Consider the following 16287-nt stretch of genomic DNA (forward strand, 5'->3'; position numbering starts at 1 on the left):
GTTAACTTCATATGTATTTTTAATGGTTTTAAATACTTCATATGCTTTAGGCAGTCTGGCTATAGATGGAAGAATATGATCTTTGACTGAGTGAATAATTATTTTCTTTGCTTTATTATTACGCCTTTTCCACGTAGATTTCTCCGGTTCATCATTTGGCATGTCTAGATTTTCTTCTATGTAAGACTCTAATTCTAGTTCTTCAAGAATGGCAATGATTCGTATCTTCCAGGAAACGAAGTTGGAGGCTCCTTCGAGTCTATCTTCCACTCTCATATTACTTGACATTTTGAATATTTTCTTAGTCGGATATATCCTCTGCGTATATAGCCTCTGCGTTGATTTGTTATTTACTTCCGATAAATGCTTATGAGTAATATGGCTGTCTAATTTATTCTCTTAATATGCTGGCTCTAATACCATGTTGTGAAATATGGATCGAAGAATAATGACAGCGATTCTGGAAGACTGATTGCCGTGAGTTATTGATCGTCTCCATCATTGAATCCGGTTTAAATACAAGAGGAAAGGTTGCCTACATAGGGACATGTCCATACGTGGCAGTTGCCACGTATGGACATGTCCCTACGGGGGCAACCGTTCATAACAATTAGTTTGTTTATGTTTAATTTCCAAACTGTATGCTCTATTAATATATCACTCTCCAGATAATAACCGATTTACCATCAGTTAGATTCACGAGGGCTATATCTTAACAGCATTCTGTTTTGAGCATAATTTGATCAGATAACAAGTCAAGCAACATCAGTTCCAGCTTTGAAGACTAATGACCAGATTTGAAAAGATTTTATGTAGCATAAGTTTTGTGTAATATTGTTTTCATTTCTAGTGTTTTAATTAAGATTATGTTCTTTTTCAGGTCTAGTGCAAAAAGAGTGAATGTGAGGAATGATGGATGAAGATTCAAAACATTGCAAAGATGAAGGACTTGGATTCAACAAGAAGACAATATCAAAACAAGGTTCGCGCTACAAAGAGGTGCTTAAGTAAGGAATCAAAGACAGTTCAACATCAGATCAAGCTCGAGTCATGGAAAGCAGAGATCAAAGTCAAGGTCCTGAAGCATGGAGGAGACAACTTAATGAAGAGGAAAAGTTTTACAATCTTGAATTCCCTCTGGGAATCCAAGAACCAAAGTCAATACATTGAAGAGTTAACCCCAACAAGGTGCACCATTCATCAAGTGTATCATGAACAAGGGAGGATCAATCAAGGTTATCACACAATCTACATCAAACATGATCAAGGAAGCAGATTGTTTCAGAAGAGTTGATCAAAGTTCGCTTCCCATCATCATCACATTGAGCAAACTAGATAATGTTGAGTATCAAGAGATATTGTAATATCCCCTGCTGTTATAAGACTGGAAGTGTAGGGAATATTGTCAAACAGTTGTCTGATAACCTGCAATCTGCTGTTCTAGTTTTCAGACTGACTAACTTGCGTGTTATGCAGTCTTGGACGGCTAGTACAATTCTGCGTGTTATGCAGTTTTGCTAGGAATGCAATACATTGAATCTAGAGATGATTTATCAACTAATAAGGCATACAACATCATGATCATCTAATTGACATTTTGTCAAACATTTGTCACGTGTCCTCAAAAATGAAACAAACTTTACGACAGCAAATGTAAGCTCACAACTTATTCATTCAATGCAATCCTGAATTACAAATGATTCTGCAAAGGCCAAGACTCTTGGCTTACAACAAAATAGTTTCAGACTTTCTGAGTATTAATGGCAGCTAACTAACTCCTGCATACAAATGAAAACTCAATAATAAACAATGCCAAATGAAGCTGGAATGAAGCGCCTAGGTGTAGTGATGAAGAAGCAAGCAATACCACTCCACTATGTGCATTCACCTTGCCAAATTGTGCCTTTCTTCAAATTCGCCCCTGTTCTGATCTGCAGTCTGATAATAAATAAATACCAACACAAAAAGCCTCCTTTAAGCACTTAACTTCATTGTGGTCCTTCCCAAAGGTGGGCGCTCCAATAAAATAATGAATTTGATGCCCCAACAAGGAGTTATGAGCAAAATCGTGGAATATAGGAAGGCTGGTACAAATTTGCTTCAGACTGATATATAACTCAAAACCACCTCAATTCACCTCCAAAATGCTCGTAGAGAAATCGCCTTGCATTCCTTAATATGCAGATGCAAGCGTGGGTCAAAATGAGCCAAATCGTGGCTCTCCTCCAATCTAATATAAGTCTGAAAATTACTAAGATTAACTCAGAAGCGAAGTAGATGTAATCAGCTCCTTGTAGACAAACAATGAGGTCCTATTGCCTCCAAAAAGTCTCCAATGTCTCCTCAAGTTTGAACCTAGCAGGTTGGCTTTTGGCCACAGATTAAGTACCAATGAGATGACTGAAGTATCACCTCCTCATATGCAACCCTTCAAGAGATCTTTCACTCCCTCAGTTACGCTATCAATGGGAGTTTTCATTCCCAAAGACAAATAGATCTACAGAAACCCTTGGCTCCACAAACTCAATCAATACAAATATCAATTCCTGGCTGTCCAATAATGAGGCTGCCTCCTCTATTTATTCTTTTCCTTTTAGAGGTCGGCCTCCTTCTAGAAGAAATAAAATAATGATTAATTGAACTTCTAGAATATTCCCTTGAAATAATAATATTATTTAAGTTAATTATTTAATTGCACTTTAAATAATTAAAATATCATTATGAATATAAAGTGCAACACATGTGACATCATACATGAGAACTCGTTATCTCACCATAAAATCATGTAAAATAATATGTCAAGCCATAAGTAACTGCCAAAAACAACCCCCTTGTCAACTCCTTGGCCTACGCGAATCAAGTAATAGGCCAAACCCCTCTGGGAATTGATCCTCATGAAAATGGGGACATTATAGATATTGCTCAACATTCCTTCATGATGATGAATCAAGTTTACAAGTACAAACTGAGATGGCATCCTAGTCATCATTCCACAAATCAGAAGAATCCCATGTCAACATGTCCAAATGCAATGCACCTAACTCGTCCATGAGGGCACGAACTCCAATGTACCTACCCCCACTACCTATTGGTCAACTACTCTAAAGAGGACATGTGTCTAAATGCTCCAATTAATTCATTGGCTAAGAAGAGTTTGTTGTAACAAACCCTAATTAGGGTTTTCATCTTGTAATCTCGGTCATTGATCTCAAATTGATCTGAGTCTTTGAATTGTAATGAGCTCTCTATACATAAGGCTCAATCTTCTCATTTGTAAAGGTGAATAGAAAATAGTTAGTAGAAGAATTAATAGTAAATAGTTGATAGATATTAGATAGCAAGCAGTTAGAATAGATTAGGAGAAGGAGGAATTGTTGTTAAGGCTTGTAAATAGAAATACTCTTTTCATTGAAGATGTGGTGAAATGCGTTATTTCAACAAGCTACATGGTTTCTACTTCTCATTTGCTTTCATGTTGATTAGTTGAATGATAGAACGTTGTGCATGATTCATGGTGAAACTCCTAATCCATACCACTAGCAGTTTGTTGATTGTAAATTCGCCTTGTGTGGTCAACTGGAAAACTTGAATGAGCTTAAGTTCAATTGTTATTCAATCATTAATATGCATTCAATTAATGGTGTCTATGCTTGATAATGATTTGAAAATCATCTAATCTCCTTAGAAGATTGCACTAAGCTTTGTGGAGTTGTTGCTTTGCATGTCAAAGCAAAGCTTAATCGAATTTCACCTATTCATTCATCATCTCTTTCATTCCTAGGAGTTGTGTAGTCTTCCTAAACCCTATGTCTTTTGCCCTTTTTTATTCTCCAAGCAAGTAGTTAGGACTTCGGATCAAGTTCCAGCAATTCAAGCATTCATGTACAACGTAAGACCCCTTGAAAAAACACCAATCACAATGACCAATTGTGCTTATCCACACGTCATGACCCAACATTGAAAACCTTGGAGTTATCTCAAGTGATCCTTATGCAAATCTTCTGCATTTGAGAGACTTTGATCAAGAGAGGATAAGATACCTTGGTATTTTATTCTGTGTTCGCATGTGCCTAAAAAACACATCAACAGAATGTTGAAGGTATCTCAAGTGATCCTTATGCAAATCTTCTGCATTTGAGAGACTTTGATCAAGAGAGGATAAAATACCTTGGTATTTTATTTTGTGCTCGCATGTGCCTAAAAAACACATCAACAGAATGTTGAAGGCTTGCTACAGTGACATGAACATTGCTGCTACAGTGTCACGCTACAATAATGGTCAGTGATTCACATTTCTGCTACTGTGATTCAAATTTCTGCTACAGTGATATATTTGGAGCTCCTATTCCATTTAGCAGGATAATAGGGAAGTCTTATTGCTTCAGATCTTTGTATAACAGTTTGGAATCATATTTGAAAAAGTTCAAGAAAGTTTCTGTCCCATTGTTTGGGTTGACACTCTCTTTGCAAGCTTGGAAGCACTGCTGACAGCTTCTAGGCATCACTCTCAGGCATATAAGTTCCCAGACAGCCCATGAAGCATGAGTTTCCAGGTCTGAAACTGTTCAAGGAGTTTGCCTTTGTTTTGGAGGACATTTATACATCGTTGTCCTAAGTATTGGTGCAAGGATCAACCTCAAGGGAGTCTCATAATCATAGCCGGTTGCTAACAGCAGTACCAATATTATTGCAGGTCTGTCATGACTGAAAGTTATTCCATTTATGTATTAATCCTAGTGACCAGTGAATAAATAATTTATTGTTGTATGCTTAATGACACTAGTTTATCTTTACTTTATGCAATGTGATTGTTAATGCTCAGAAAGCCAATGAATGATAATTGAAAAAACAAACCAATCAGCAAGCTTGTGCTCAATATTGTATATCATTTCACAAGATAATTGCAAGCAAACAGTTCGACAAAATACCTACATAGCTGAGTGGGTGAAAGGTGCAAATGGGGTAGGACATTACACATTCATGGCAATGGGTTTCCTTTCAACCTCATTAGATCACCATATTAGCGGGATATGATGACAACCCTCTCCAATAAACCTTCTAATTATATTAATCCTAGGTATAAAAAGGTGTGAACCACCTTATTCGCAAGGTAGAAAGCTTCAGTAGAAGCATCATCGACTTACGACTGTCCTGATACACCTACTTGTAAATGCATATGTACTAGTGTTAAGATTAAGGTGTCTCAACCTCTGCAAGTACTAACATTTAATTTATTATTTAATTATTTATTTTATGTCTATATTTCATGCCTACTAATGTCAACTCATTTTGTGGGACCTACTAGTTGAGGTGGCATCTTACATGGAGGTGATTGGGATGACATGCAAGCTACAATTGTGAAAGAAGACATCCTACCTAGAGGACCCCACTGTGAGGCTAATTTGGTAGCATGTGTCATGGTGTAAGAATTATTATGACTAATTAAGACATCTGCTGATTGCGATGTCATATGATAGATTATTATCCTATAAGAGTCAAGTACAACTGGTTGATGACAAGTGGGCCCCATTTGATGTAAGTGCCTATGCATGCGAGGGGTTTGCATGCATGTAGGTGCATTGCTTGTTCAAGAGGCCTTATGCATGTTGAGAAAGGTGTTGGGATTGGAGATGACTATGACAAGTGGGTCCCGGTTATGACAGTGCTTTACATGCAAGGGTGTTGCATGCATGCAAGCATTGCTCATGTCAAGGAGAGTTGTTTGAGAGCATCCAAGTATTGGCTTCTTGCCATGTGCCAATCCTTGGCATCCACCTTTGATATCTACCTATTTTGCATTTAAAATCTATATATTGGATACTTGTCCATTTGGTGTTATGAAATCAATCTTCTACCAGTACCATTATGTTGTCAAAATCATTCCAAGATCCATGAGATTGTTGAAGACTCGTGTTAATAAGCTTGGCTCTGTCATTGTATTGTAGCCTCTTTTAGATTATTGATAGTACAAAGGGTTGTGCTTTTGGACTATGGGGTTTTTCTCCCGAAAGGGTTTTCTCCATGTAAATTTTGTTGTTATGGTTAATGTCGTTTTGCATGTTTAGTTTAAGATAATCCAAATGTGCATCTAATATTTTAATTGTAAGGGTTTGAAAGAAAAATTTGCATCATCTGCCCAATTTTCATTGGTGTACGTAGTTGTTTTTGCTTACTTGGCTTCCTTCTAGTTGTTATCAAATCTTGGCCATTTTTGGTCCCATTGTTGGGTAGAGGATTTTTTGCACTAATCTTTGTTTGAGTGAGAGCTTTTACAAAGTATTTTTCATAACATTGATACTATCAAAGACATTCGTGATCATGATAGTGACCCCAACTTTGTAAACACAAAATAGGAAACAAACAAACATTGATTCAATTGCAACAAACACAAGAATTATTCTAAGGCCAAGATAACATTGCAGCACAGAATGGGTCTTATAATAGGAGATTAAAGCAAGTGTTTGCAACCATGTTACACAAGAATGAATCCCCTAAGCTTTTCCAATTGTCTCCATACCAAAGATATTTTGGGGATGTTGGGACACGCCAGAAGCATCCTTAGACTGTCCTCTACCCCTACACTCCAACTAGAAACATCACTTAATAAATGAACTATCTATTTTGATGTAAGAGATTTCAAATTTTAATATTTAAATTGTTAATTTATTAATGTTTGTAACTAGGAAATTATTTCATTTTTTGAATTAATATTCACTTGCTATGCAGCAACTACATGTTGCATAGCAACTAAATATTTTGGGCATTACAACACTATTCGGTTCTTATTCATTTTTGAAATTTTTGTTTGTAGATAGATACATTTGTTTCACCTGTTATGTGGATCATTAGATATGCCAATACAAACTCTACTAATCTTCTAGAGATTTAAAAGACATTTGACAACACACTTGTGAAAAGCACATAGAAAATACTGAGAGGGGGGGCGGTAGGGGGTGAAACAGTATTTTAAACTTTTAAACGCACAAAACCAGATAAAACATAAGAGAGAGCAAACATCAAGATGCAAACACCAGATTTCACATGGAAAACCCTTTCGAGTAAAAAACCATGGCACACAATAGCTTTCATTAACAAAATGGGCACCAACCCAAAATACAAAAGTGAGCACCAACTCACTGAGAGCACCAACTCCCCTTGAAGCACCAACTTCAATTAGCTTAAGCACCTACTCCAATCTTTTTCATACTCAAAAATTACTAAAACTTCTGAAAGATCTTCACATTATACATTCAAAAAATTCTATCATATTCACATATGCAGCTCCATTAAGTATCTCTCAAATAGAAGCTCCTCATTCTGAAAATAATGCCATACTTCTTACAAACTATGCTTGATCCTTCTCTGTATTGCACTCAGCACAATCATATCCTACGCACACTTTTTCTTTAGTTGATTGTATAGTACTAATATTCACAATTCACATGATGCATGTATATCATACTACATGAGCATACCCAGCTCAAAAAATAACACCAAAAAAAGAAACCACGAAGACTACCATGACAGAAGTCTCACAGCCCACAACACTAATGAAAGAAAATCCCGATGACACGTTTCTTTCAGCTAATAAAGGTCGGTGTTTTATAAAGCACTCAGAAAGAATCACAACTCCTTTTTGAAACACAACGCATAATCCACTAAACACAAAAAGACGTTACCAAAAGGAAATGAAGCCGCCGCACCTAATATAGAGAATAAATTAATGAAACCACAACTGCCAGGCTTTGATTTCTGACACCATTCAAAAAATGAGAATATATGGAATGAAGGCATATTAAATCTGGCCGCCATATGCCAAAGACAATTGCTGCCCATAAATAAGGTAATTGGTCCTATTTTAACTGACTTGCCTTGAAGAATCCACCTTTAACCAATGATATGGCAAATGATCTGACTTGCATGAGAAATTGACAACAAGTAGGTGACTTGGACAAGCAGCCAGCTCAAGCTGACAACCACGTAGCTCAAACACAGCCAAGTAGCTCAACCAGACAACCACGTAGCTCAAACACAGCCAAGTAGCTCAACCAGACAACCATGTAGCTCAACCAGACAGCCAAGTAGCTCAACTAAGCAACCAAGAAGCTCAACATACAATTGAAGAAGATCCAATGAATAATCAACAACTTGAAAAACATCTCATTCCAATTCTTTTCAAAAACGCCAAACATAGTTCCCTATTACTTTGAGTAATTCTCCGAAATTTACACACCCTTGATCATCAACCTTTGACATCAATGACAACATATTCAACAACTTGGTCAAATGAAGTAGGCAATTCATAGCAAGGATCTTGATTTGGGATTATAGAAGGAATATGTCAAGTCCATTATGATGTGGTTGTAGAACACTATGAACACCCCACTTCGTATGGAAACCTATGCTCTAATCCATGTAATGACCCTGGTTAAGTGCTAGGTTGGCCAGGTCCTTTATTTGTGATTTTATTAAATAGATAAATGATACATTAAATAAAATTAGTAATAAATAACATTATTAAATAATTTGCATCAGCTTCCTTTGGGCAGACCTTACCTTTCTTTTTAACAGTTATGCTTGGGCCAACTTTGTGGTAGTTGTATGGATGTGCATATATATGCGTTTGAACTTTGCTATTGAAAAGAAGGCATCGAAAATATTGAATTGATCCATGCATTAAACGAATGCAACAGCCATCTCAGACGCCAACCTGAGAGGCACATAGTTGGTGGGAAGGAACCCCTACCAACCTTACTGATTGGTTCAAGACATGATAAGGACTAGTGATAGCTGCTAAAGAATTTATGTTCACATCTTCTAGGATGATAACCCTGGAAGCCTGTGATGAGGATTAACTATAAGACAAGGCGCAAGGAATTACTGATCAATAATGTATGCATCTGTGAACAGCAATTAGGATGGCAATTGTATATGCACCTAAAGGCTGTAATAAAGACTCCCCTAGCATGTGCACCTGTAGGCATCGGACATTTTCCTTTGTCGTGTGTCATCTGACACCAACAAAGCAAAAGAGAGTTACGAAAAGAGGGCCAAAATTATTTATTTACCAGTCTTGACTTCGAAATTGGGAGCATTATAATTAGAATTGTGTGTTCTTGCATTTTGTACTTAAATATCTTCTCAGATAAATATTGGAACTTGAGATTAATACTGGACTCTTAAATCTATGGTGTCACCGCTAGAAATTCTATTGTTTGATTTTTGTTCTTAAGAAAGATTATAGAGTTGAATGGCTACGTGGGAACTTTAATTCTGTGCATGTTATTTGAGTTTTTAAATTTTGCATACAAAACTTGTAAAACATCTGCTTAGGATATTTTATTGGTATCAAAGCCACTTTTTTGCCAGCCTGTGGCTTAATGAGTGACAGGGATCAAAGATACAAGCAAAGGGAAAAGAAGAAGGCAATAGGTGATAGGGAAGAGGCAAATCCCCAAGATTTTATTAGGGAGATCAGAGAGATTAATACCGGCGTGAGGGATGTCATGAGGGAAATGGTTCAACTGTTAAGAGGAATGCGCCAGCAACTAAGCGCTGATAGGCCCGTTCAAAATGATGCTGAAGGCAGCAATGCGGGTGAAGGAAAAGCTCCAGTTGGTGGCAAAAAAGCTTTAGCTAATGATGGGAGAGCCTCAATTGATACCATGACATTCAGGGCTAAATTTCTTGACAAGGAAATAGCTTAAGGTATTGGGGAAGAACAGCCTGATCTACAGAAAGATACGACAAGGTTTCATGATGCATACTATGCCCTAAGCCTTGTTATCCGTGCAGATCTGACATTCAAGGACTATCATGAGATGAAGAAAGCAATTGGGATGGGAGGAAAGGGTATCAAGAAAGAAAGGACATCCAACACCGATTGGGGAAGATTACCATCCCAATTTTTTATGGATCTAGAAGCTCATCAGGAAGAGCTTGGTTGCAAAAACTAGATACATATTTCTCATTGAATCCAATGTTTGGGGAAGAGGAATTGAAATTTACCACCTTGCATCTTTAGGGTGTCGCTCACGAATGGTGGTACCATGGCCTAGTAACCCAAGGGCATGATTCAATCACTACCTTGGAACACTTCAGGCAAAGATTATTAGAGAAATTTGATAGGAAGGATCTAAAAACTCATCTTAGAGAGTTCGCACAGCTGAAGCAAGAGTAAGATGGAGGATTATGCAGCAGAATTCCAAAGGCTAGCAATAATGATTTATGATGTGTCAGAGAAATTATAGTCTTCTTTATAGAAGGCCTGGCTGAACCCCTCAAAGGGTTAGTAAGAGCACTTAATCCAAGCACCTTACAAGAAGCCATCAATAGGACTTTTTAAAGATTCAGTGGCTAAAGATAGATGGAGTCTCAAGCAAACAATTCCTATGCCATCAAAGAAGCCTCCTCAAAAGAATATGATACCACCTAAGACAAATATGGTGGAGATGCCTAAAAATGAGTTGCAAAGAGAAAGGTTATGTTTCACATGTAGAGAATCATTGCAACCAGGTCATAGATGTTTGGGAATGGGAAGATACATTATATCGAGGTCATTTCCAATGAAGACACAGATGAGGAGACACGGGGAGGTGTGGATTCAAACTTGAAGTTGCTTGAGGACAAGCAACATTCAGGTCAAGCGGACTGTAATGACCCCAGTTACGTGCTAGGTCGGGCAAGTCCTTTATTTGTGAATTTATTAAATAGATAAATAACATTATTAATAAATAACATTATTAAATAATTTGCATCGACTTCCTTTGGGTCGACCTTATCCTTCTTTTTAATAGTTATGCCTGGGCCAACTTTGTGGCGGTTGTATGGATGTGTGTATATGTGTGTTTGTTATTGAAAGGAAGGCATAGAGGAAATTGGATTGTTCCATGCATTAAACGAATGCAATGGCCATCTCAAACGCCAACCTTTGATACACATAGTTGGTGGGAAGGAACGCCAGTCAACCTTACTAATCGGTGCAAGGCATAATAAGGACTGGCAGTAGTTGTTGAAGAATTTATGTTCGCATCTTCTAGGATGGAAACCTTAGAAGCCTGCGATCAAGATTAACTATGAGACAAGACGCAAGGAATTACTAATCGATGATGTATGTATTTGTGAACAGTGATTAGGATGCCAATGGTATATGCACCTAAAGACTACAATTAAGACTCCCCTAGCGGGCGCCCCTGTAGGCAACAAACATTTTCCTTTGTCGTGTGTCATATGACACCAGCGAAGCAAAAGAGAGTTACGAAAGGAGCGGCACAATTATTTATTTACCAGTCTTGTCTTCGAAACTAGGAGCATTGTAATTGGTATTGTGTGTCCTTGCAATTTGTACTTAAATATCTTCTCAGAATAATATTGGAACTTGAGATTACTACTGGACTCTTAAATCTATGGTGTCACCACTGGAAATTCTATTGTTTGATTTCTGTTCTTGAGAAAGATTATAGAGTTGGATGGTTGCCTAGGAACTTTAATTTTGTGCATGCTATTTGAGTAATTTTGCATTCAAAACCTATAAAAGATTTGCTTAGGATATTTCATCCCAAATGGTATGCGCCAAGGACTAGGAAAGTGGCTCCTTGTGATGATGAAGAGGTGAAAGAAGAGTTAATAAAGGACCCTCGAAAGATGTATAGCATTGACAAGGCAACTTTACTTGTAACATAGAGGATTGTCTTTGTTAATATTTGGGGTCCAACATTTAGGAAACCAAAGGCAAGGATAGATAAAGATAAATTAGCTCAATCCAACCATATTAGATGGTGGACATGGCATGGCAAGGATGCAATAGACTTGAGAATGCTTGCCACTCAACTCCTTTCACAAGTTGCCAATTCCTCTACTACAGAAAAGAATTGGTCAACGTACAGCTTCATTAAATCAATCAAGAGGAATGGGGTTAGTACAGCTTCATTAAATCAATCAAGAGGAATGGGGTTACCTCTCAATGAGCAGAGAAGTTGATGGATGTGCATTGTGCCTTGCAACTTCAAGCTTGACAAACTCGAACTGCACAATGGGATGTTGATCCCAAAGATGACACACATATTGATGAGGCACGGGAGAAAATTGGTTGGGGTTATATTGAATGAGGCAATCCTCATATTTGGCAGTGACTCAGTTTGAGACTCTGATTTTGATTGAAGTGAAGATGAGGCAAAATAATAGCAGCAATAGATCTAGTTGTCTACATTTATGATTTTGTCATTTTGTAGTTGTAACCTTTGGACCTTTTCATTTTGTTGTATATGCACATTGGTAATGAACATTCAAATGATTAGACATTGAAATTTTGTTAATTTGCATGTGACTCATATGAATCCTCAATTCAACTCTAATGATTCATTATACGATTATATTATGAATACGGTGAATCCGCTACGTTACCCCAAGTTTCCGGGACGGGGGGACGGGGGGACAAGTTTCCGAGACGACAAATTTTTTTGCCAAATTTGGGGACAGGGGGGGACGGCAAAGGGGACGGCTGTATAAAATATAGGGAAAATTTAAAATATATAGGAAAATTCTAAATGTTCATATGAAAACATGGATAAAGCATGCATCTATACATTATATTCATATGAAAACATGGATATAGCACGTGTATGATACTATGAAAACATTTTAGAATGCAAACATCGAACATACAACATTATCAATAGACTCAATACTCAATATGCACTCATAATTCAGAATTTCAATTCATTCACATTGTCAATATGCATATCATAATAGATATTAAAGAAATAAAATTTTTCCCTAGCCCTAGATGTGGGGGACGTCTGGCCGTCCCCGGGACGGCTGGGACGTCCCCAATCCGTCCCCAGCCGTCCCCGGGACGTACGGACGTCCCCCATAGCTAGGGAAGCCGTCCCCCCATTTCGGGGACGTCCCCTCAAAATTTTGACAATTTGGGGACGGGGGGGGACGTCCCCTGGCCGTCCCCAAGTCCCCGAAACGTCCCCGGGACTGGGACGGGGGTTTTCAGATAGGGGACGCGTCCCCGGGTTTCGTAGGGTGAATGCCTTATGAATATTTGGCATTTCCTATATTTTAATTTTTTTTCTATTTTATTAATTGTCATCCCCTGCTGTCCCCTACCATCCCGGAAACGCACTCCTAAATTTCCTGTCATCCCTATACCAGAAGTCTATGGAACATAGGTTTGAGATCATTAAAGGATTAGAAAAATAGTGTAAAGGGAATTCATCTGTTCATTCACTGTAGGGAGTTAATACATAAAGTAGAGGGCCGCCATTACTGTACCCAATGGTTGTACTTAACTCACAAAATAATAAAAGGTAGCAAGGCATATGCCACTACCACAATGTGGTTTTTCCCCTCACCAGGTTCCCATCATAAAAATATACCTAGTTGTGTGGTTATTTTTTAACTGTTTTCCAAGTTGATTTCTCTATTTATGCTCACAATATTCATATCTCTGAAGAAATTTTCATTTGATTTAAGCAAGTAGCAAGAAGAAACATTTATCGAGAGAGCTTCACTTCCTTTCCAGTTCAGTTCATGCCTTAAACAAAACGCTGTGAAATTTATTAATATTATGAACTCCTACGTCTATTACATGCAGTAAAATGTGGTTTGATCTTTTAAAGACCCTTTTTTGTAAAATCAATGGTCATTATAGAACAAAAGCATAAAGATCGACAGAATGCCATGTCCTATCTAGTTATTATTTAAGTTTATTATTTTTGTCTTCAACGTTTTAGTTTCTTTAAGGATATAGATTTCTTTTGGATTTCTTTTGTCCCAACTTATCTATTATAACTGAATGCAATTCTGAAGCTGAATCGACCAAACCTACTCATAATGGCTCGACTTGTGAGTCTTTCCAATTCGGTGGAATCTACCAAACTCTATAGAGCTACTATGGTTTTTGCTACATTTTATGTCTTTCTTCCAATTTTGATTATCTTTACCGAGTTTCCCAGATTCCAATTGCAGACCTAAAGAGGTTTATCGAATCGAAGCTTTCTGAACTATAAATTGTCGATATTAACACAATTTCTTTGCTTCTTTCTTTACATCCATCGGACCGCGTTGCTTTTTGCAGTTCTAGTTTTTGCCTTGCAATTTCATTCTACTGTCGCTGATTAACACTGGATCTACTCTATTTGAGGCTTCAGAAAAGGTCGCCCACAAAGAATTTTACAGCATCGCAATAAAATTTACATAATTCGTGAAAGCGCTTAATAATGAAACAGAATTTTGATAAGGGTACAAACCGCATTGGCAGTAGAGTTGTTGGATTGCATAGCAGGCCAGAGTTTGTGGAAGAGCTGAGGGCTGCGGTAGACCGATCCCGGCAGCGTGCGATGGACGACGCCGGGCACCTGGAAGGGCACCGTCCCCATGTAGAGCAGCATCACAGACATGTATATCAGCGGCGCGAACAGCAAAACCCCCTGCCGCCTCAACATTATCGACAGCACAAAATATAGCAGCCTCTGCATCAACGACGTCCCGGGCGGAAACGGCTGCGCCCGCCCGCCGCTCCTGCTCCGCCCAGGACGCCGCGACTGGTGGCCATACCGACGCGGCGAGCGGGGCGACGACGGAGGAGAGGGAGACGGCGAGCTGTTCAGCCTTGTGTACGGGTACATTTTCGCCTTCGCCCCGCCCTCCACCATTGCTGCAATGCTGTTTTTCTTCTCACCCTACGTTCACAACCCCACTCCGCCGCGGCCTCTGCTCTCCTTTATTCTACTCCCCTGTGTACTTGACTACTCAACAGTATGAGCACTATATGGCACGAGCACGCACCACGTAAGCGTCAAATATCCACAGTGTCCTTAGCGTATGACGTGGCTTCTGGTGACTTGGTATGACGCCGTATGTCCTTTGTCTTGCTGGCTGTCTCTGGCTTTGGATTAGATAAGTATCGGCATTTTTGCTCTTAATCAGCATATCTTTATATTAGCAATCGCTTGAGTAAACTTATATTAGCAATCGCTTGAGTAAACTGCCATGAATAAAGAATTCAGTCTATCAAAATCGCTCGAAAATCGACAGGCATTTCTTTAAAAGAACCAGATTTGAAATAGATAACCTAATAATAAGCTTTTAAACATTCATTGGCCTCACTTTACCAATTTCTTCTGCAAGACTTCTCCAGTATTTATTCACGGTGGCCCGCTACACGGTTCGGTCATTAAAATCTGTGATCCATGCCAATAATTGATCAGGTAAATTAATCTGCCAGACTTGAAAGATGAGCTTTTGCTACAAAAGGGGAGCCGGAAATTAATGGGATTGTAACGAAACGTGCGCTTTCGCTGTGCTCAGATTGATCGTTCCATTCCTTCCACCTCGTTAGCCGACAAACGCATATTTGTTTATTCGTAAGCCGAGTTGTTGATCTGTAAGAAAAATGGCACGCTAACTTTTTTACTCGATTTTCTCATTTTCCGGAATCAGTATTTATTTTGAACTCGTAACTCCACAAATCTTGGGAATCCATTTTTTATTGTTTTATATTAGCAAAGATGGATTTTTTTCAAATTTTAAAAGAACTTTTTAGTTATTAGAAAATAAAAAAACAATTATGTCTCCAATTTCATACTTATAGCTTCACAACGTAAAGCAAATTATGTCTCCAATTTCATACTTTTAGCTTCACTAACATAGAAGAAAAATGACGAGGATTAAATAAAATTACTTCCAACATTGACAAAGTCATGATTTGATTGTGATGGAACCTTTGAAATAAAGTTAATTTGGTGATTTGATTTCAATTGATTAAAAATTATTTATAGTCTTCTTGTTTAGGAAGTCTTCTTTTAATATTTAGTTTGATGTTTAATGGATAGAGTTCAATTGATTAAATTTATTGTGGAGACTTCAAATTGATGTAAGAACTTGATTTGACTATAAATTTAATAGTCTTCTTTTAATATTTAGTTTGATCTTTTTTTTTTGATCGGTGACATGGATTTTTTAGCTTAGTTACCGTCACGCTGCGGGGTGAACCCCTAGTTTGATGTTTAATGGATAGAGTTCAATTGATTAAATTTATTATGGAGACTTCAAATGGATGTAAGAACTTTTAAGAAAACTTAAACTAATCTTATTAAGTCTTCTTTCTTCTTTCTTTTGGTACTAGAATTTAGTTTATGAGCATTACATATATATGTTTTTTTATGAGGAACAATTTAAAGGCCCATTAGTCTCATGACAAATCCCTTTATCGTTTATGCTTTGACGGATGTTCATATTCTATTCCAAATCTCCCATTTTAGATAGGGAGGGAGGGTA

General features: G+C 37.8%; 1 protein-coding gene across 2 annotated transcripts in view; it reads right to left on the reverse strand.

Moving 5' to 3' along the window:
* Positions 1–15413, reverse strand: part of LOC131026659 (protein ESMERALDA 1) — a 169918-nt gene extending 154505 nt beyond the window's left edge. The window contains exons 1-2 of one of the 2 annotated variants that reach the window (XM_057956582.2): positions 15123–15413; positions 14259–14995 (exon numbers count right to left, since the gene is read on the reverse strand). In XM_057956582.2, the coding sequence (XP_057812565.2) occupies positions 14259–14663 (405 nt within the window). In that variant the 5' untranslated portion in view covers positions 14664–14995; positions 15123–15413. Of the gene's footprint in view, positions 1–14258; positions 14996–15117 lie in introns of both variants that reach the window. The other variant, XM_057956580.2, reaches the window with a different exon arrangement.
* Between the last annotated feature and the right edge of the window lie 874 nt (positions 15414–16287).

This window comes from Cryptomeria japonica, chromosome 11 (genome assembly GCF_030272615.1).
Source record: "Cryptomeria japonica chromosome 11, Sugi_1.0, whole genome shotgun sequence".
Lineage (NCBI taxonomy): Eukaryota > Viridiplantae > Streptophyta > Pinopsida > Cupressales > Cupressaceae > Cryptomeria > Cryptomeria japonica.